The 21,299-nt window shown below is 43.6% G+C and overlaps 2 protein-coding genes across 2 annotated transcripts in view; one reads left to right on the top strand and one right to left on the bottom strand.

Annotated features, from left to right (window-relative positions):
• The window catches only part of T265_05805 (hypothetical protein), a gene marked incomplete at both ends in the record, with an annotated part of 16,130 nt that extends 14,849 nt beyond the window's left edge, over positions 1 to 1,281 (top strand). The window contains one exon of the mRNA XM_009170899.1: positions 1,107 to 1,281. Within this exon, the coding sequence (XP_009169163.1) occupies positions 1,107 to 1,281 (175 nt within the window). The remainder of the gene's footprint in view (positions 1 to 1,106) is intronic.
• Positions 1 to 21,297, bottom strand: part of T265_05804 (hypothetical protein) — a gene marked incomplete at both ends in the record, with an annotated part of 36,507 nt that extends 15,210 nt beyond the window's left edge. Inside the window, 8 exons of the mRNA XM_009170898.1 lie at positions 1,544 to 1,870; positions 2,886 to 3,278; positions 4,160 to 4,613; positions 8,191 to 8,759; positions 10,446 to 10,658; positions 13,887 to 13,964; positions 20,718 to 21,092; positions 21,136 to 21,297. Coding sequence (XP_009169162.1) covers positions 1,544 to 1,870; positions 2,886 to 3,278; positions 4,160 to 4,613; positions 8,191 to 8,759; positions 10,446 to 10,658; positions 13,887 to 13,964; positions 20,718 to 21,092; positions 21,136 to 21,297 — 2,571 coding nt within the window. The remainder of the gene's footprint in view (positions 1 to 1,543; positions 1,871 to 2,885; positions 3,279 to 4,159; positions 4,614 to 8,190; positions 8,760 to 10,445; positions 10,659 to 13,886; positions 13,965 to 20,717; positions 21,093 to 21,135) is intronic.
• Positions 21,298 to 21,299: the final 2 nt, after the last annotated feature.

Here is a 21,299-nt window from a genome sequence, read left to right as displayed (position 1 = left end):
ACTGACAATGCTGGATTTATGCACCAATTTACCAGCTCGCGCGTGCAATGCGCAGCTACCTACCCCCTCCCCCAATCGGTGGGTGAACGAAGCTGTGGCAGCTACAACCAGTGTACGACGAGTACGCGGTTCTTACAGCTGACAGTGATGATGATGATGATAACATATCTGACAGCTGACAGTGATGATGATGATGATGAGTAACATATCTGGTTTCTGCCTTGCCCTGCATCCATAGAAATTATTTAACAGTGGCACCGTTATGGTCTGTAGCTGACGGTAATAAGGTGCAGCGCAGTCGACGCTATCACGCAATATTGTCAGCTCGGGTGGATGCAGCGTTTGTTATCTTGTTTGCAGAGTTTAGTGGCTGATTTGGCAACCTAATACCTAGATCAACGAACGAAACAATGAATTTACCAACAATATTACAAACGATTTCGAACGCTTCCCTTTCTAAGCAGCTCAGGAGTGAGGGAGTGCGTGCATCAACAAGCTTGAATATGACGAAGACAGCATCATTGTTTGTGGCGCAATATTGTGGCATGAAGCATGACTTATCAACTGTAAACAAACTGTCAAGCTCGGCAAACAAGCCGACAGCAAATAGCCAGGTCGCCTAAACCTAGACAACCGTAATGGAGGAGCAAGGAGTGGGTTTGAACAATGGATTTAACATATAGTTCAAAATAGATGCAAATGTATGAAAGAAATCACACTCCAGCTCGTCGCTTTGCCATATTAATAAGCTCATGATGCAACAGTCTGGAGAAGTATACTACAGCTAGAGAGAAGAAGCGAATTAGTCAGTGCGTCAACAGGCGAATCTAATGGTTGTAATGGAGGAATTGAAAGAATATACCGGAAGTAAAGTTCACAATAGTGTAGTGTGAGACCCCATTATGGAGGCAAAAGAGATCACGTGAAACTTCAGTGTAACAAGCCGTGCCCGGTTAGCCTGAGGAACGACAGTGCATAGTAGTATGCAAAATGAAACGTGCTTACAGGAAAAACGGATGTAACTGTTTTAGCATCTCACACCCTGCAAGCAAACAGATACGGCGGTACCGACAGAACGTTATTCTTCCACATGCATGTTTTTGCAGACTTCGCAAAAATATCTTTGCAGCGGAAAGCGCGTCTACGGAACTCTTACAGTTGCAGATGACAGTAGGACAAGTTGAGACATTAAACAAACCTCCTGTAATGGGGAAATATCGACGTTTGTTGCAGAAAGTACACCAAAAGGCAACAACACTAGACATGCAGAAGCGGAAATAAGCTTTCAGAAACCAGAAGTTTCAGTAACGCAGCCTGACAGTTGCGCAAAATAACGTGCACACCCGAAATTCAACCAGAGTTAAACGCGGTAGATATTGCTAGAAATATCAATATGCTGTTAGCCCGTGACAGCTGTTCAGAAAATGTTACCCAAAGGTCGCAACTTAACAGCTGTTCGGTGAACCGTTCAAAGTGCACAGTAGAAGAATGCATGTGTTTAATGAATGTCCGATAAATTATTGAATTTCAGTCCGAAATGCACGTATAACGTTCGAAAAAAACAAACCTGTTCAGCGGTCAGTAAAGAGAGAAGCTCCGGTCGACCACAACGACGCCGCTGCTCCGCAAGTACGGCAGTGAATAATTCTTGGAAAGACTGTAAGCTAGAAAGCGACATGAAGTTTGTGGTGGACGCACTGACGATGCGTTCTTCTTCAACATTCATTGTAGGATCGGTGGGTTTATCAGTGTATTTTTCAGAAACCGAGGAAATGTTGCGATATCCAAAATCTTCTGTGGTTTGTTCAGTTGAAGGCAGTGGAATTGAAAGGGGAATCTTGCGGCGTAAGAGAAATGAAAATAACGGGCTCTGTTCGATTTGCGTATCGAGTGAACGGGAAAGATGGAAATGAACATAAAATATGTGAAATACTTAGTATCCATGGGATTCTGGCTCAGAAGACGACTGGGCAACTATGTTCAGATCCATGATTCGTTTTATATAAGCTCGTTGAGAAAAACATCTGTCTCGAGAATGATATCTCAATCCTGTCAGTTTTCGACCGAAAATGAAATAGAATAAGATCTCAGTGGTGAGTCAGGAGAATGAAGTACCTATGGGATCGCAAACTGCAGCCGAAATCAAAACTAGGTGCAGTGTACGGGGCAGTGGAAGCCAAGGGAGGCTGGGAAAAGGGCAAATGAGGGAGGCGATTAGAACCCTTGCATTCACTAAACATCAAACATAGCGTCTTGTGGCCAGATTGCTCACCAGAAGTTTGAGCTTATTAAAACCCAAGGCAAAGAAGTAGAACAGAGTGATAATGAGACCAAGAGTCGCCTGATCACACTTTAAACTAGTCCTCTAACGCAGCAACAGAGCAAAAGATTCCAGTTTTAGTCTAGAAACTTCGTTACAAATGCATCAATTGGTACAAAGGAAATTGAATGCCACAGCTATGGGAAAGTACGTTGTCACAGGATCCCCAAAAACACGACAGTAAGTTCCGAGTGAAGAGATATCTGGTTAATGATGAGAACCATTCGTCGGACCTTGTAGGAGTAAACTTAGATGGAAACTAGACTATTTAGGTTGGAAGCAAAAAGAGATAAAACTATGTACAGCCTAGCATGAACGGAAAGCCTATACAAAATTACGACTGGACTGTACACAGATATTGCTGATGATACTGATGACAAGCACACACCAATGAGATTGAAATAGCTTGTCATACTAGAACCAAACAAGGGGCAAACGAAAGCAGTCGATATAGACCTAGAATAAAAACCATTATTGTGTAGAAAATTCAGTCGTTCCAGTCGCACACTGAGAAGTATAATACAGAGTTATGAGGAAACGTAAAGTATCACTTTTTGTTGCATACCTGACGTCCTTCAGTAGGTTGCGGTGCAGAACACCCACGATCTTTGGAATAGTTCACATATGGCGCGGTGTATCTGATGTTCTCAAGACTTTTAGAACAACGCATCGCGGACGTTGGAAGTCTAAGTCGTTGACTGATGCTATACGAAAAGTCGTCCACTGGAAGACAAGTTGCGTTCTTCAGGGGATCAAAAGCATCGTCCGTTGAACGACATACGGACTTTGAGCGCTTCTCAAGACTGGTTAAAGGAAAAGATGTGTTGTCATTGTGGTCTGCCGTAAAACTGGGAGGCATTTCGGTTTCCGGGAGCGCTGCCGAATAGAGCATCCTGTCAGCACATTCAAGACGTTCGTGAAGTAAATCGGAGAGCGGAAGTTTGGATCCATGGGGAAACTAGCAGAGTTAGGGTGGAAACGAGGTTAGTGCTGGTTATGATATGCCTGCTGAAAGTTGTAGAAGATTAGCGCCTTATAGCTGAAGTAGGAAATATGGTTGTTCTGGAAAAGCTTACACCATGGCCGAATACTATTTATCCAGCAGGCGTCTACAACAGGGTGAAGACAGCTGGCGCAGCGATCAGACAATGAAAAACGCCCATATAGACTAGACAACCTCAATAGTGCCAAAAAGTCGGGCAGAGGAAATAATGCATAAAATATGCTCATTTGCAGATTGATTTGGTTTCTAAAGGAGACTCAACTGGATACCAGAGGATCCTTTCGGTAAGGATATGTACCGCAAAGACCTGCTCATGTTTCAATTGGTGCGGTATTCTAGATATCACAGTTTCTTGAGCAGTGAATAATTTCTTGAGGGAGACTTCTCGCAAGGTTGTGTTCGAAGAGTTTTCAGCATCCTTTTGAGTAATTTCTTCCAAAAAAGTAGGGAAAGCTTCTATAAAATAATGCTTTCTCGATAGCCGTTACATGTAGAAGGGCGAGTTTAGCTGACAATGAACAGAGAGTTAACAAGATAGTGGAGCAAGCTGTAAAACTATACTGCTGGCCTTTGTTCATGATGAATTACGGACAAATGGAGTTGGGAAGGGGGAAGGATAGTGGGCTGAAAGTTTGTCCCGCAACTGGTTTGTGACCTAGTTCATTGAAGTGTAGAGGTAACCGAGTAGAAACGTGGTGACAACAGTTCCCGTTGCTTCAGCCTAGAATCAATGCACAAAGGCACAGTATTTTACGGGGATAAGCTACATCAGATAATACTCAGTCACATGACATAGGTCCTAACAGTTAACACGTCAAATAGAAAAATAAACTGACCGTATGATGATGTGGTTGGTAGGATTGTTTGTGGCTTTTTTGGAATGGCAACGAAAACGTGCGACAGACGACGCGACTGATCTGGGGAATGTCTAGCTCGCGGTTGTCCACTAGATGTGGATCGATCATCGGTTTGTTCGGACGCGGATTGGCGTAAAAATCGGCAGGAGAGTAGACATCAAACGATGCTCGCTTGGGTATATAAGATAAAATGGGAAAATTCATTTCGGCAGCACAGCGGTAGGATTTCAGCTCTACTTTGGGATCAGGGCCGTACGGGATGCTCGCCGAAGATGCAAGGAAATCAGTTTTGTAGTCTGGAGGTTGTATAATCGGACTAAAGAATAAACAAAATACGAAGGATTTCAGCTCTACTTTGGGATCAGGGCCGTACGGGATGCTCGCCGAAGATGCAAGGAAATCAGTTTTGTAGTCTGGAGGTTGTATAATCGGACTAAAGAATAAAAAAAAACAAAATACGATAAGGAAGCTACCCGTACCATTAAGAAATTCGACGACAAATGATATAGTGGGCATATACATTCGTACAGATTTCTACGAACGAGCGACATCGCACGTTCTCATAGATAACTGCGTCAGCCATAGGTTACGACTTGGGGTAGACGCTTGGGAGCGCTGCTGAGAACACATACCATCCGTCATCAAAATTGCTTAACACAGCTAAATCTTGAAGAACGGACAACTTTAAGAAGCTGATGAGATGATGCAGTCCAACTAGTGCATCACTCCAGAACTGTACCCACGTGCTATGAAGAACGGGGACCCCTTGAAGTAAACGATATCACCCTCATTCCGACGGCTTTGTATAAAGCTTCAGGTTAGGAAATTCAATAATCTTAAGCTTTATTTGCTGTGGTCTGTGAGCATACATAGTTTGCTGGCTGGGGTATCTACCGACAACCGCAACCGAATAAAAAGCGTACAGATGTGTATGGGAAGGCCAGTCGAGACTTCATGTGATTTCACAAGCTGCTTTAAGTGGCACATGTAGCAGTGGCCAGAACATCCAAGCGCACGGAGCTCGGTATTCGAACCAACGAAATAACTCTTCGCTTTAGGGTCACCTTAGTACGCATATCCCGTAGAAATATAAGGCAGAGGACACTTTTACAGTCCCTGCATTGTACCTTAGATTTGATTCCTCAAGAACTACAGCAAAGTTGAATAAAAAGCTCTTGTAAGTGGATAGCAAAATCCAAGACAGACCATCAGTTCAGTCAGTTCGCTACATCCACGAAGCAGTGAGAACGCAGGCAGACACCAGGAACGCATAGAGTTTGGTGGAGAAATGAGACACTTGGACAGAAGACCATCTTAACCGGTGGCACAAAGTAAACAAACCAGAAATAGCTCACTCGAGTTCTTTTAGCTCCCACTTCACGGCCCAGCTCATGATCAGTTAAAGACAACTGCTAGCAAATAAACCCAACCGGATGTGACGCGTAAAATTGATGGGGTCACGTTTTGTAAATAAGCGGTCATCCACTTCCCTCGAAAATGTTTGATGACAATCGGTAGATTGTTGCCGGGCAACGTTTCGCTTTTGACACAAAAGCTTCGTCAGGCCAAGTGACTAGGTTCCGAGGTTGGTGGAGATTTAAGGCGAAAGGAGAACCAATCAGCTAAGTCAAGCTAAATCTCTGTTGGGTGTCGGCCGAGGGAATTTAGTGTTAAAGTCGTTGGACAAGTGTTGGATTATCCACCTTTCCAATGGCTTTATCCGGGCCACACCAAATGTCCATATCAAAATTGTCGAACCGCATGCTAAAAGAGAGGTTAGTGAACAGACTGGCTACCATTTCTCTATTTTACCTAACGCAGTCAGCTATAGGAAACGAATAAAATAAACATATGTGACTCGACTATCACTCTTTCGTCAAAACAGCACAGCTGTGGATAGCTGATTTCTACATTCAGAACTCTTGAGCAGTGCATGTTTGTATCATTCGTAAACTGTTATTTTTTCTGCTTAATAACAGCTTTATCCTTGTTGACATCGATCACATCATTGTACAAAGTTTTTTTTTCAGTGGAATAGAACGACAAGCCCTTGGCCTCTTTGACTCAACAAGACTGCGCTTTTTGATGAGTGGCTGTTGTTGTTGAACAATATTGACTATCAGTAATTTCCAACGTGAACCAAAATTTTAGCAACAAACACGACTTATCCATTCACACCAAGGAATTAATATTGCCCCTACCGGAGGTCCAAAATACGAGGAAATTAGAAACCTCGCTTCTTGATGTGATGGTCCAACGGAATAAGGACGTTCGCAAAATCCGGAAGTGAACTGTGAGTCGAGATTTACTTGGATTGTTCTCCTTGTGACATTATATCTAACTTACGTTATTAGTTTGTTCCGTCCATTAGAGATTCTTTACGGCCGTTAATTACTACATGTTCATTGGAAGAGACTATATAGATAAGTCAACAACAAGAGCTTGCTCTGATTGAATAGGTTCGGGTTGTTCCGCATAATAAAGATACCGCGGGACAACTTGGTTTCCGGTCAGGTCCATAGGCTTAAAGTCCTTCTCTCATGAGATGAATCAATTGCAGGGGTATTAGGATAATCGCCGACGCCCTGCCCTCCAGATAACTCCCCCTGGTCAAATGAAACGAAGTACAAATGGTCCAGGCAACACACACAAATGTTGGGTTTTTCTCAAATTACCATCAGTAACTTATGGTCCCTGAATTGTGAGCCATAATTTCGGGGGAAAAAACGAAATCGTTACTGTTGGACGGTTTCTTAATAGATCTGATCTGTGATGACTGACCATTCAGTTCGTCCGGCGAAAAAGCGTGTGGCAATTTACGTTTACCGGAGACACTAATAAAGTACACAAAGATGCACATCGTTTACTCAAGAGACCATTGGATCACTTGAAAAGATCCAATACAAACTTTCGTTTCTCCTTAGTTCCGCATCATAGGAATTACCAATTCACTGATATGTTTAAGCAAATAGCATTGCCGGTAATATCGAAAGCAGTAGGCCTAAAAGAGGACAACTGGCAACACGACGGTGTGGCAATTGTCCTAATACCCGTAGGACGCTCCACATTCAGATTACCGCTAACAAATGACTGTACAATCTACTTATGACGTGCATCACAACTTACGTATAAACACTATGAAACATTGAAGAAATTAACTTCTTTCCCTAAGGAATATAATCGCGATAAAGTGAAAGATGGACATACTAGTAGCATTGATTGCATTAGGACCGGTCAGAAGCCGAGGGGATCCACATAACCCGAACAACAATAATCGATAACCGACAGTTGGGCTGCAGCGAGGTGACGTCCACCGTAGAAAACGTGTTCGAATACCCGTACATTCAGTGGAAGATAACGGGTATAAGCCACCAACAAAAGATAGTGTGCTGTAGCAGTTAAGGTTGCATTTGCCGTTCGTTCACAGCTTTTCCGGTTAATGTAAAAACCAAATACTCGTTTTTGCCGTATCAACAACAAGATATGGAAGATAGATAAACTGATTAAAATGTCTAGTTTATCCTATGCTTTGCCAAAAACACCCATGGAATTTGGTGGGGGAACAAAAAAAAGTTTTAAGGCACACTCTGATGTTTCGTTGTTCAGTTAGTCACTTTTGCAATGAGCGCAACGAAGGGACATTTTACCTGAATTGGCAGGCAGAACAAACAAGACCGATCTAAGGCTTATAAGCGATGAATCGAATTCGAACCCGATGATGCACGGGTGTCGTGAACATCTCTAACCGACCACTACAAATGAGGAAATAGCAGGCAGTGGCTTTCTTGAAGAAAGAGCAGAAATAAAGCTAATCAAACTTATGGCCAACACAATTTATAAGTAAAAGTTTAGTAGGCTCGTATTTGATTAAATGATTACCAGGATACGATGAACAACCTGGTAAGTAATACAACGAGTGCGACCAAGGTTTTGGTAAAGTAGGGATGCGTGGCTACGGAAGGCGGTCGATAAAACAACAAACCATGATGAGCGCTAGCAAAGTAACTCACTCAGCCACACAGCTATCCCGAGCTGTTTGCAGAACGAAATCGACTGTTGTAAGAGGATCCACAGGTTGGGGTTGCATTGCATCTAAATCTGTGTCCGTATCGGACTGTTCGCATTCAGCGGATACGGAGACTAAATCAGATGGCGGGCAACTGGGCACGCATGAGACACTCTCATGATGACTGCAGTTCATGCAATCGGACTTAGAGAAGGACGTGCGCAGTAGAGTCGGATGTGGGCTCAAAGAGACATAACTGGGTAGGTCGAGTAACGCTGATTCAATAGAGGGAAGCAGTTCCAGACGTTCAGCTGTGTACCGGTTACCCGACCTATCAGAGAACAAAGTTGAAAAGAAGTTCTTCTCAGCAGAGTCAGTGATTGATAGGCTGTTTGTTCGCAGTGAACTGGGGGCTTCATCGTCGGAAGAACTGACAAAAGCGATTTTCCGTAATTCCGACCGAGGACACGTGACTCGGGGTTCTGCTGGTGCTGAAAATCGTCGGAAGATGTCTGCGTGATACTGAATCAGAACTGCCATGACCTGATTCACGGAAGACTGAAAGCGCAGCCCCTAGAGGAAAACGGATAAAAAAACGGAACGCATAGCCCGTTTGTGTGGAACGTCGTCCTATGGTCACACAGGTATACACACAGCAAGAGGAAGGGATATGCGATCGCGCATGCACGTGGATTTGAGGAATGATACGCAGAGAAAATGTTCGCGGTGAGTGGCGGAACAATTGCCAGATGTAGTGTATTCTTGAAAACTGTCAACGCATCAGATAAACACATCTCAAACCTGTAACTTTTATCCTGGCTCAATTTGTTCCAGAAGAAAAGAACAGACGAAAAAGTGGAGTAAAATGTAATGGGCAGAGCTTACTTTTTTATTGTGTCGTCTTCCGCCTCAAAAATATGTAGGATAGATAAAATCGTTCAAAATGAAATCGGGTTCAGGCAGGCTACCACAAAATATCAAAAAGGGAGTAGCTTGTCCTGCGGCTGAGCCTGAGATTCACGTGAGGTAGGAAAATGATCGTCTGGTCACGTGAGCGATGGTCTGGACAAAGCGTTTGCGGATGCAAAGCTAAGGACAGTACATGTGCAGTCCAATGGCCTCACTTTTGGTCATTGGTACTGGGACTGGATACATAGGACTATGATTTGTTGTCACATTTACCTGGCGCCCTGCGTCTTCTAAATGGGTTACGACAGAATCATTTGTGGTAAACGGTGGTCAATCATGAAGACGCGTTAGGATGTGCTGACGCGTATGCTCGGCTAACTGGGTCGTCATTCGACCAGCATGTATATCCCACCGGATTAAAGGTATTGGTAGAAATCGACGAGGTGGCCTGAAGAAGAAACTTTAATTTGCTGCTGTCTGCCATACAAAGACCATTTTCAGAGAGATACCAATAATATACTGCACGAGAGTTTCATTTATTGAGACAAACCAGACATAAAAAGAGGTTTGAATGGTGCATCGTACGTTTAATTGATCCTCGTTAATTTGCCGTATCTTGAAACGCTTAGATCGACATGGATCGCGTCACAACAAGACAGCTAATGCTCAGAGTATGTACGAGGTCAGGGTTGGAGTCAAGTTCACATCATAACCTGTATATTGTCTCCTACAATTGCAGCACTGTGCCAAATTGGTAACCTACTATTAGTCAGATAGCCTCTTGGTTTGGATACTGATAAGTTGAGTCCCGACGTAAGAATAAGGTAAGTTCACTACAATAAGGGAAGGTTTTGCTTTACTGGGTAAAAAAATCGTTCAGCTGTAGCACCCTTTCGGTGCCCAACTGTCATCCCACCCGAAGGTTGCACGAGGGCTGGGATACTGCCAGGTTGCACAACCCTAGACAGGGGAAGTCGTGGCAGGGGTCGAGTTCGAACCACGGACCTTCCAGTCGGTAAATTCGCGCTCTAACCACTTAAGCCATTTCGCCCCGCTTTACTGAGTAGTGTTTCCTCAGCCTACCGAATAAGGATCTCACAGTGAACGAAACCATACTGGTGGAATATCGATTGGTGGAGAACCTAAGACGTACTTTTCGAGTTGTACTCAGTGAAGTGTGAGTGCTGCGCTCGAATCAAGTGCTGAAATAATGAAACCGGCCCAAGGTAAACAAGGCGAGTGCTGAGACCGATGGACTTTTCACAAAAGGGCACATCGTAAAATCAGATCCAACGCAATGCAAAGCGTGTTGGTACATTACTAATAAAAGAGGGCCATTATTTAATTTACCTGTGAACTGAAATCGAAGCGGAAAACGCAAGGTCCAAAAAGGATCCCCAGGCTTTGTGCAGACATTTTGTTTTCGCATTCGTTTCTAGACATGGTATCCAAAAATCGACATAAATAGTGCAGCAAGTGTGCATTCTCCTCCGGTAGCTGTTGTACCAAGGCCTCCAGTTTGATTGTATCAACGGATCCATTCTTTTCCGATTCGGTCACAACCTGGAGACGATATAAATTAAGCATGTTATCAGATGTGAAGCATATAAAGATTCTAGAGCACAATGGATAAGCTTTACCCTTAGCATGATTAACAAAAAAAGCATCGACCACTACATAGATGGCGGAAGAAATTAAATGTCAATCATGATGTCAAGTCAGTAATATGCAAAATCAGTTCGGCCATGCACATCGTAACTCGATTCACGCCGCACTTTGCGCCAATGTCGCAAGGGCTAGCCATTGGACAGACTGGTTCCATGCTTTCCGTCGATTGAAAAGCATGAAGGGTCGGTAGTTAAGACTCACTAATGGTAAGGCGTCCCAATTTGGAATTTTGCACAATTTTAGCCCAGACCTAAAGCTGCCACCTTGCCGCGGTGGTAGTCAGACTTGGGTGTTTCGATGACCTCGCTGGCTAGACTGACTAGAACTCCGTTCAGCAAGATACAACCCTGCTAGAAGGCCCAAAGGTGAGAAGCCAGATGAAGAGTAGCGGGTCCCCGTACTACGAATAGCCGTAATACGAGGTCATCTGGACAGAGTCGAAGTGTCCTCTGTGATGCGTGTTAAGTCAGTAAGTTTTTTTATTCCAGCCAATCAGCATGGCAATAGTTATGGAAGCAGCGAAGGACGAGTCAGAAAACGCTGACCTTAAAACCCACACACCCAAATGGGCCGACGGTTAACCGCCGGCCAATAATCCAATACGGTCGAAATACATTCAAAACCTACTAAGAATTCCGATTCCAAAAAAGGTGAGAAGCCAGATGAAGAGTAGCGGGTCCCCGTACTACGAATAGCCGTAATACGAGGTCATCTGGACAGAGTCGAAGTGTCCTCTGTGATGCGTGTTAAGTCAGTAAGTTTTTTTATTCCAGCCAATCAGCATGGCAATAGTTATGGAAGCAGCGAAGGACGAGTCAGAAAACGCTGACCTTAAAACCCACACACCCAAATGGGCCGACGGTTAACCGCCGGCCAATAATCCAATACGGTCGAAATACATTCAAAACCTACTAAGAATTCTATTCGATTCCAAACGCATCTGCTGTGTGAGGTGCCAGCACGCCTTACACAACGCGTTCTCTAGCTTGATCAGTCTCCAGCAAACAAGCAGGTTAGGCTACTGAGTAATTGACTAAGGGCGGCGTCCTTCAAGAAAACCCTACACCCATTGCCTTGTATGTCACATTTTCAAGTCGAAAGCTCAAGGTGAAGTGCCTTATAAAAAATCCTATTCCTCGGCCTGAACAACAGGGAAGTATAGTTCGCCCTCGCGACTCTTCGTTCACAAACTCTCTTTTCCCCAATAAAATGGTTCATCGCGGTCAATCTGCCGGTTGGGCCACCTGGCTACCAGTGTAGCGGTGATACTACTGATGGGGAGGCACGCGAGTAGTATGTGTTGCTCGTGGAATTTCGCTTTGCGTCTTTTGAAGAGGGGAGATCTGTTGCGGAATCTGTGGAATCGCTTTGTAACATTTGCTTAGATTTGACCGATGAATGATTGGAGTCAATAAATATCCAGGAAAGTTCAAGAAGACGCGTTCAGGAGAAGATGGATGTCCAGTTTTTGTAAATAAGATGAAAATGAGAGTTTTGCTTCTCTGCCCAATGGTCTGTAACCGGTCAGTTGGCATTTCCTAATAAATAACTCCGCATCGAAGGCCTTCTTCCTTTCACCAGTTGCCTAGGGGGAGCCTCAATTAAAGATTACTGTTCTTTCTCGGGTACGCAACTTTTCCCCGATCATATCATTGTGGGGGGTTGGTTACCAGTTTGTTTCCCTTGAGAACTACGGTCGAAACAGAACAGTTCCGTACACCAACCTAGATGATTTTCAGCAACTCAAATGTACCCAGCTGACCTGGCTGGAAGGTGACTGGAAACATTGTGACGCTGATAATGGAGATCGGCGAGAGATTAAATGAAAGTGTGAAGTGAACTATTCTCTCAATTTTTAGGACTGTCTGCCCAAACCATCCGAACCGATCAAATGAACACTGGATATCGGTTACATCAAGTCTCTTTGATGTCAGTCATTTGAATAATTAAGGACTATGACGGCGCACAGACTCCTGAAACTCTGGATAATCTAGAGCCTGAATAAAGACGCAGTATGCAAGGTTATGAAAGTGAAGGAGACGGAGTGCTTTCGCTGCACGAAACAGCCAAGGATCATCTTGGACGATTCAGTCAGTTGGTCAAAAGAAGAATGGTGTCAACAATATGATATGCGGAAAAGATGGACCACACTTCATTAACAAAATAGTCGCTTTCGATGGTGGATTGGAAACTTTAGAGAGTAGCTCAGCCGGCCCCCTTCAACACAGTCTCTTACAGAACCTCCCAAAATTGAATGAAACATCGATTCGATTTTGCCATCCGCAACATTCAGCACGAGACAAGATTCCCTCAAAGCGACAAAGCACCCAACCCGGATGATCTGTACCAAGCACATTTAAGATAATGTGAAGCTCTAGTGAACAGACTCATTACCTTACTGCGGATGATATGGAACGAAAACAGAATATCAGTGGAATGGAGGGCTTCGACCTTTATCCGAATACACAGAAGGAACGCATACATGGCAGTCGATACACCCGAATCGCCCTATGAAACTATTCTGAACAGGTTGTTCGGTTACTGGTAAAGACGGATTCGTGGAAATCAAACTAGTTTGCGCCCTGACGAAGGACACACTGAGCATATATTTAGCTGGAGGAGTTCTGCAAAGGTGCCAGTCTTTTGAAAGTCCAGTGGTCATATTTTCCTTCATCTGAAGACTGATTTTGACTCTGCCAACCGTCAGAAACTATTACTATGCATGACAAATAAAGGTGTTCATTCTACATTTTTTATCCCTTATGAGGACATTGTATATAAAACTTCTGTACGTACATCCGGATATAAGCTTTTACTTGAGTTCAACAAGTCCAGTGAAGCAAGGAGACTTCAACAACAAATCATTTAAATTTGCTATTATGCTGCTCGAGACTTCTTTACCCGCCTCGGAAACCTCAGGAGTTGAAATGCTCCCAGGTCGGCCGCTCGCGAACACTGAGTGCACAGATGATGTTGTTCTGCTTTTTTCAAATGCTTCAGGGATTCAGCAGATTCTAAATAACCTCAATTTTGCCACACGGCTTCATATGCGATCCACACCTGCAAAGTATAAACTGCTGCTACAAGAGCGCGTCAGTCGAAGTAGTGGACAAATTTATTTACCTGGGCAGTTGTATAAGTCCCCATGAACGGACTGGAGACGATATCATCACTCGCGTAGGCCAGGTCGGGGTTGGAGGTCTGAAAACCTCCAACACTTAAAACACCGGCGTGAGGCCAGTAAAGAGTACACACTGCGACACGAGATCTATACTGCATTATTATGGATGAAAAGCGCGGAGGATCTGCGAAAACTCTCGACGTTTCACAGTGTGTTTCCGAAGCATAAGTAGGGTTTGGTGGAGACAATTCCTCAATGACGCTGAAGTACGCTGGACGATTTTAAGGGGAAGAAAAATTCGGCGACGGATGGGCTGCCCATACCTCAGATTTTACGCTGGCTAGAGTATGCGCTTCGTATGAAAGAGGACAATCTACCTCAACCTACTCACCTGTGCTGAGTGGAAATGACCGGACAGGCGAATAAGCACAAATTGTCAAAGTATCAACCGGTACACTCAATCGGGTTGACAACTGACGCTAACATCGATTACGGCCGAGGGACTCAACTTAACGGTGGTTAGTGAGACTGAAAGCTATGGTTAAGTCATGCAGTTCATAGGACACCTTCAACAAAGCTGTCGCCCTCGATGCGTAGCTGTCCAGTTTCCAGCTCCTTCAAATAACCAGAATAGTTCAGTATGAACTGATTAGGGAATCGCACCCAACGCTATCCTATATTTCCACCGATGTCTCGTTTCTCGGTAATCGAAACTGAGGCAGTTACAATCAACGTGCCTTTCGTAGATGACTGGTAATCTTACTAACAGTTCAATGGACTATATCCAAAACATTCGGGCTGGAAGAATATTCAACCGAAGTGTTTCCAAAGTAGGTAATTCTGAGTGGAAATAAATCGATCGAAACGCAAGAGATACTTACAAACAGTCCATTTTGAAGCACTTTGAATGAACAAGACAGCATTAGGCGGGTTGGTTGGTATCAATCAGGCGGGACAATATCTATAGGATGCATGCATCATCAATAGTATCCAGTGATGTCCGTCAAACGTATAGGGAGGAGAAGAATCGGCCTGAACTGCCTGACCATAGCATGACCATAAAACTGACCGAACACTGATAGCAGCTAAGAGCCCAGCAAACTTGACGGCCTAAGTCTATTTCGCATCGATCGCCAGGGAGCTCTTTTGATGTAGAAAGGCAGAATCATCACGTATAAAAGACATACATTGTCGTTCTTCGTACGTTCTGCATCACTTTTATTAAAAAACACTGATTGTTTAGTTTTGGGATACAGACATCACATGGACCACATGAAACTACACAAAGGGCACAGCATGTTTTTCCGCTAGACGGAATTCCCTGGCTAAACCAGTCTTTTCGCGTCTTCGTAACCCAACCGACAAATTTAATCCGTTGGGCTGATGCAGTCCAAATCCCGTGGATTCGTTGCTATATTACATGTCTCAACGGAATTCACGCTCAACTTGACCGTACAAAAAGCATGAAAACATGCAACACGTTGCCATGTCCCTCTTGACCCAACATACCATTGCCCTTTTAGTTGCCTCAAAAGAGGTGTACTCGAAAAGTATTCAAACATTTTTTTCACAAAAAGGCCACCAGAGCAAATGAATCAATAAACTGTCCATAATAACAAAGAAATCCACTAAATGAGGAATATGTTCTTGGCCATTAATTTTTCCTAGTTTTCAGGATTAAACTATTTTAATACACGTAATCAATCATCTGTTCTAATTTTTCTGTCCTGTCATAGCTAACAGATTTTCGATGGCGCCTCTGTAGCAGTTTCGGAGTGAGAAAGGAGCATATTCAGAAAAATATGACGGGAGTAGAGTGGTTCCAGAGAAATAGAAGCGCAAACGTTCGAACGGAGTATACGTCCAAACGAGGTGAGCGCTTTGAGGCAGTAATCTATCAGCAGCCCTAGAAATGCTTTGTTTGACCTCTAAACTCATTGGTGAGAACAACTAACCTAACGAGTTTGTTTACCTCAAACTATAAGGTCATATTACCAACGTGCAAGTAACTTATTCAACAGAATGCTAAGAAGAGGTCTGATCCCAATCTCCTGCCAGCCAAATTGTCCAGTGTATGCGCTGACATCATCACTGAGGCGGTAACCACTGTTTACTAGAGAAATGCTGCTGCTTAGTACGCTTGTACCAGTGATTGTATCAGTGGTTTTTTAACTAGTTGATGGTGTTTTCAAATGGCCGAATTGCTTCTCTGCTGACTGAAAATTCGTACCAGTTTATATGCTGGGCATCGTAACGGCAAAGTCGTTAGGTCACTTTTCCTAGACATCAGCCGTGCGTCCGAAATGGTCGGTAGCGAACTTCTGAAGGTGATGGCGAAATAAATCTCACCCATGTTCTCAAGGTCATTTCACAAAGTGGGCAAATTTAGATGTCAAAAGATCCACATTACTTCCGACATGTACATGTGAGGTTCATAGGGACACATTTTCTGCCTTTCTTTTTATTTGATTGGCATGAGTGTCTCCAATTTTTCCCTTAGTGCAAACACACCGGTGACATTCTTGGCTAGACATGTGACATACCGGGAGTTCATGTGAAGTTGCCGACCACAATTTATGTGCATACGCATATGCTAACTTAAATCGACTGATAGAAATGCGCTGCATGAAATCCAGACTTTTAATAAGCGTGCTGTTTGTTCCAATGGCTGTGCGCACCTTTCAAAGGCAAACGACTATGTGTGGCTGAGAAACGTGGGCAAAGTGCACTTTGCAGAGGCTAGAATTAAGTAGACCTGCCTTGCACAGGGGAGTTCATTTGGGAGCAACATTATGTGCCATGATATTCGATGGCTTTATCACATCCAATGCGAAGTAAAATCTCCCACAGAAAGACCAAGATATGGATAGGAGTTACAATGCCGGCCAGTCTGACCTAACTACTTTGTACTAAGCATCCACATAGTTCACTTCGAATCACCAAGAAAACATAGAGACAATCCTAAATCTTTTAACCAAACATAGAACCAGCAACATCAGCTAAATTTAGACGGGGTGCGTAAAGTAGACTGCTGGGACGATCAGTAAAATCGACCGGTAACAAATTTCTGAGTACTATACCAGCTCAAAGCATACCAACTACTTTAAGACTTGACAAAACAACTGAAGCTAAGAATACTCTGGAGGATACTATGAAGCTGTCGTAACCAGATTACTAAGTCACCTTGATATGGTTGGGTGATGTCCGGAAACGACCTGCAAGTCCACTGAGGCTGAACGAATGGACGCCTGCGCACAGTATGTAAACCGGGGGTTGCGCAGAGTCGATTATACGCCCTCAATATCGATGTATACCAGAAAAACAAGTGGGCAAACATGCAGAAATCTTTTGAGAGCAGTCGACCAACTTGGACACGGAAATATTATAGTGAACGCCAGGAGTTGTTAGCGAATATACACTCATTTGCAAACTAATTTGGTTTTTCGAGAGACTCACCTGGAACCCAGCTGAATCTCTCGTTTGTGATGTTCTCAGGCAACTGAACGTGCTGCACCAGGCCGCCTCATGTTTCAGTCGCTACGATATTCGAGATATCGCGATACATATATATCTTTGTAATGTATTACTTATAAGGCCGCCAGGAGTTGTTATTTCATATCAAATGATGTCAATTTGCCCCAGAGAACTGGCACATTTCGCTCCGGGGATGTCCACTGCTATCTCATTTAAGCGAGAGTGGACAAGGATGCGATATATCACGTTAAACAACAACCACTTCCCTGGTGTGACAACATGACAGGTCGCCTGACATTCCCCACCAACTGACCATTCATACGATTTAAAAAGGGTAGAAATACGAAATTTCTATGGACACTGTCATGTGCTCTAAGGAAAACTTTAATACGTAATTCTGGTACTTACGCTGATGTTTGCGAAGTTCAACAGGTAAAACTGCGCCGCCGCATCGAAAAAAACTTACCAGATTGGTTGTCTCTGAAAAGAACTAGCATTACTTTATTGGCTTTAGACTAAGCACCACAGTAGCAAGTTGGAGCTGTACGAGCACCACCAGAAGTTAAAGGACGATCCAACTTATGGACTAGGGATGAAATTATGAAAAATTTGAAAAGACTATGTTGACACAAGGACCTGTAGTATGTTGTCTTCCTGGAATGAACGCCGCACTGTTCATCAGAACTGTTGATTAAATAACGAAAAAAAATGTACTACTCAGAAGGTCGACGAAAGCTCTGTACGATCCACTAGAGATTTTGCTCTTTTCGGAGTAAAGAATCTAATCATTTAAGTATATAACTGCTAACTGCTAACTGCTGGAAGCGTGCAATAACGAAAAAAAATGTACTACTCAGAAGGTCGACGAAAGCTCTGTACGATCCACTAGAGATTTTGCTCTTTTCGGAGTAAAGAATCTAATCATTTAAGTATATAACTGCTAACTGCTAACTGCTAGGAAGCGTGCGCAATGAAATACCACTAAGCTACTTAAGGTTGGGTAGAAGGCAGCTTCTCATTACATGGTGACATGGAATGCGCACCGTATGGTTTGATTGATACGGAATGTGGTGCACGATGAGTTCATCAACCAGAAGAAATCACGAGAGAAATCGACCGGTTGCTTGCGCATTTATTAAGTTTAATCTACACTATGGTAAGGACATGAAGATCCTGCGTCGACAGAGGTCACGCATTGTCGTGCGGCGTAATCCTGCAGGGGTACCGGCGTACATGTTTTGCCACATAATGCTGCCACCAACTCAAATCCTCTGATTATCCCGTTCCTTGTGCCTAGCATAGTTACCTGGTTAGCATTGATTAATTAGTGACGTAGCAACGTCTCCCAACTCTGCGAACAACCTGACGAATTTCAGTTATATGAAGTATTGACCGAGATTATATGCCGGTACACTTACGCAGGCAATACTTGCCAGTTCATATCAGCTCATCTAAGAATGTACAGGGTTTGTCCGATTTTCCGAAAACGATACATCTTTGCATATTCTAGTAACCCTGGATCGGATTGATAGCTAAACGATACCTGTTTGAATAAGAAACATGCATGAATTGAAGGAATGACAGTTCTTTTTGGATATCCATTGTAACAGCAGTGCTTCGAGAGATTTCCATAAATCACCCACGAATAAGCTCGTACTATACCCCCACACAATGAAACTTCCAAGAGATAGCAGTCGAGAGGTCTATTTTGGTGTTAAGGAAAGTCTTTCGATCGCAATGTTCTAACGAGAACCGAACACGAGACTTGCTGGTTTTACAAATGGATGGTCACTTCTTGCGCCGAGTGGTTAAATTCAAGGCTATTTCTGACACAATATTCCGCCATATAAGCGTGCTCTATTTGGCACGAGTTTGTTTCGTGGCTAGTTTGTTCTGCTATAGACACACTACAACTCGCCCGAAACCGCTAGACTGGACGTAATAAAGACAGAGCGTAAGCAGAGAAATGGTAGTAAAACCACATGCTCATTGAATACTCGATACCTTCGCTGCTGTATGAGAATACATCGTGATAAAGCATTCCGTTTATTCTCTCATGAAAGTTTATAGGTAATATGTGATGGCCGGAGCTGATTTCCACTTAAGAGGTTCACCACACCACACACATCGCAGTAAAAAATAGGAAAGAGCATAGAGTGGTGGAATCACTCACTCCAAAAGGAGCGATAAATTCCATTACACACGCGAAAACTGTTTAAAACACAGGATAAAATGGAAGTGTTCAACAGCCCTCAGTGAGATGTCCTCTTAGTCGGGAGCATCAACGGTAAACAGCCGACTAGAATCGCTGCGACGGGTGAACAGAGTACTGTGTCGCTTAAATACTGAGGAACCTTTGACGTTAACAAATGGCTAAAAACTGAAAATATCTGAGGGATAAGCATGGTCGCCTTGTTCCGTGCTCAACTTCAGTTAAAAACACAGAGTTGTATTTGAAAGTGAACAATGAAGGCAAAATACCTTGTAAAATAACAACTACAGACGACAACACGGAAAACTAAACTTGAAATGAGTAGAACGATGTGGGACACCTTGCGTCCTAACGCCATCGTATCCCCCCCCCGAACGATGGGGAGTGAAATACATGCGTCATCCACAGCGAAAGGGGAAATCTCATCGAGAATAAAATCACATGAGCTGCGTGCAGTCCGAATGAATGCTATTAGTAATAGACACAGAAATGCACAATGCGTGCTTCAGATAAGGGACGTTATTGATGAAAGTACGGGGGATGTGGTCACATTTGTCAAAAAACCAGCCTGAACTGAACAGACGGTCACCAAAGTGCAGGTGGAAGTGTTAAATATTCTTAAGCTAGCCTAGCACACTTCGACTACCGAGTACACCAAGAGAATAGGAAGTAAAGATAACCAAAGTTTAGTTTAAAACAGAATGTGACACTTTCGTAAGCGATTCTCGATGGCAACAACACAACCACATGCACTTGAAGGTCACGTCCGACAGGACTAGTCATACTACAGGACGTAGCTGACAAGACTCTTGATAATCACGTGAATCTTTGTAGCTTCGACACATTAGCTGGAGATCACTAATAAGGTACAATGAATTCAACTCATCAAGTGGTTATGCACCAGAAATTAAAGAAAAAGGAAGAGGGAAGGTCATGCATAGACAGACGTGAATCGAAAGTGCTGACGTCAAATCCATGAAATCTTGCAGTATATCAGCGGACAGTATGAGTTCAATTGGAACTTGCTGCGTGAAATGTCGAGCAAATGCATAAAATCAGGGTAAATTAAGAACATCCGATAAGAGCATCAAATAAATCTCGTCTACTGGAGACGAATCAAATCCCGAGGCCCTTAAAGCGAACCTACATGAACGAACTGCATCGTGTGTTCTTTGGGGATTAGACCATCCGGTATCTCGCGAAGGAAAAGCTTCAGGACACCAGCAAGTGCATACAACTCTGTTGCTTCGGTAACGTTCAAACTGCATCCCCCCGATCGTTCCAAACTGCGCCTCAAAGTTTCAATCAGACGCACCCCGCCATTCACACGAAATATTCCTTGAAGGCTCAAACCGTTCTGTAGAATGCACTCGCAAATATTACACACGATGCCAGGAACAAATTCTCCTGTAGCCGAGTTGACGAGAAACTTCAAGGGTACACCAAACTGTTTGGAACCTTCTGATGCATATTTCTGTCTCGCTTTTGGGCTGGTGTTAATCTTCCGAATCAGGCGCTCCATCTAGTCACATTGTAGGTGGCTAAAAGGTGCATGAGCAGGTAACTAGAATGCACTCGCAAATATTACACACGATGCCAGGAACAAATTCTCCTGTAGCCGAGTTGACGAGAAACTTCAAGGGTACACCAAACTGTTTGGAACCTTCTGATGCATATTTCTGTCTCGCTTTTGGGCTGGTGTTAATCTTCCGAATCAGGCGCTCCATCT

The sequence above is a fragment of the Opisthorchis viverrini genome, assembly GCF_000715545.1.
Source record: "Opisthorchis viverrini unplaced genomic scaffold opera_v5_114, whole genome shotgun sequence".
Lineage (NCBI taxonomy): Eukaryota > Metazoa > Platyhelminthes > Trematoda > Opisthorchiida > Opisthorchiidae > Opisthorchis > Opisthorchis viverrini.
Note: the sequence above shows the minus strand (reverse complement) of the source record. Positions and strands in the feature narration are given on the sequence as shown.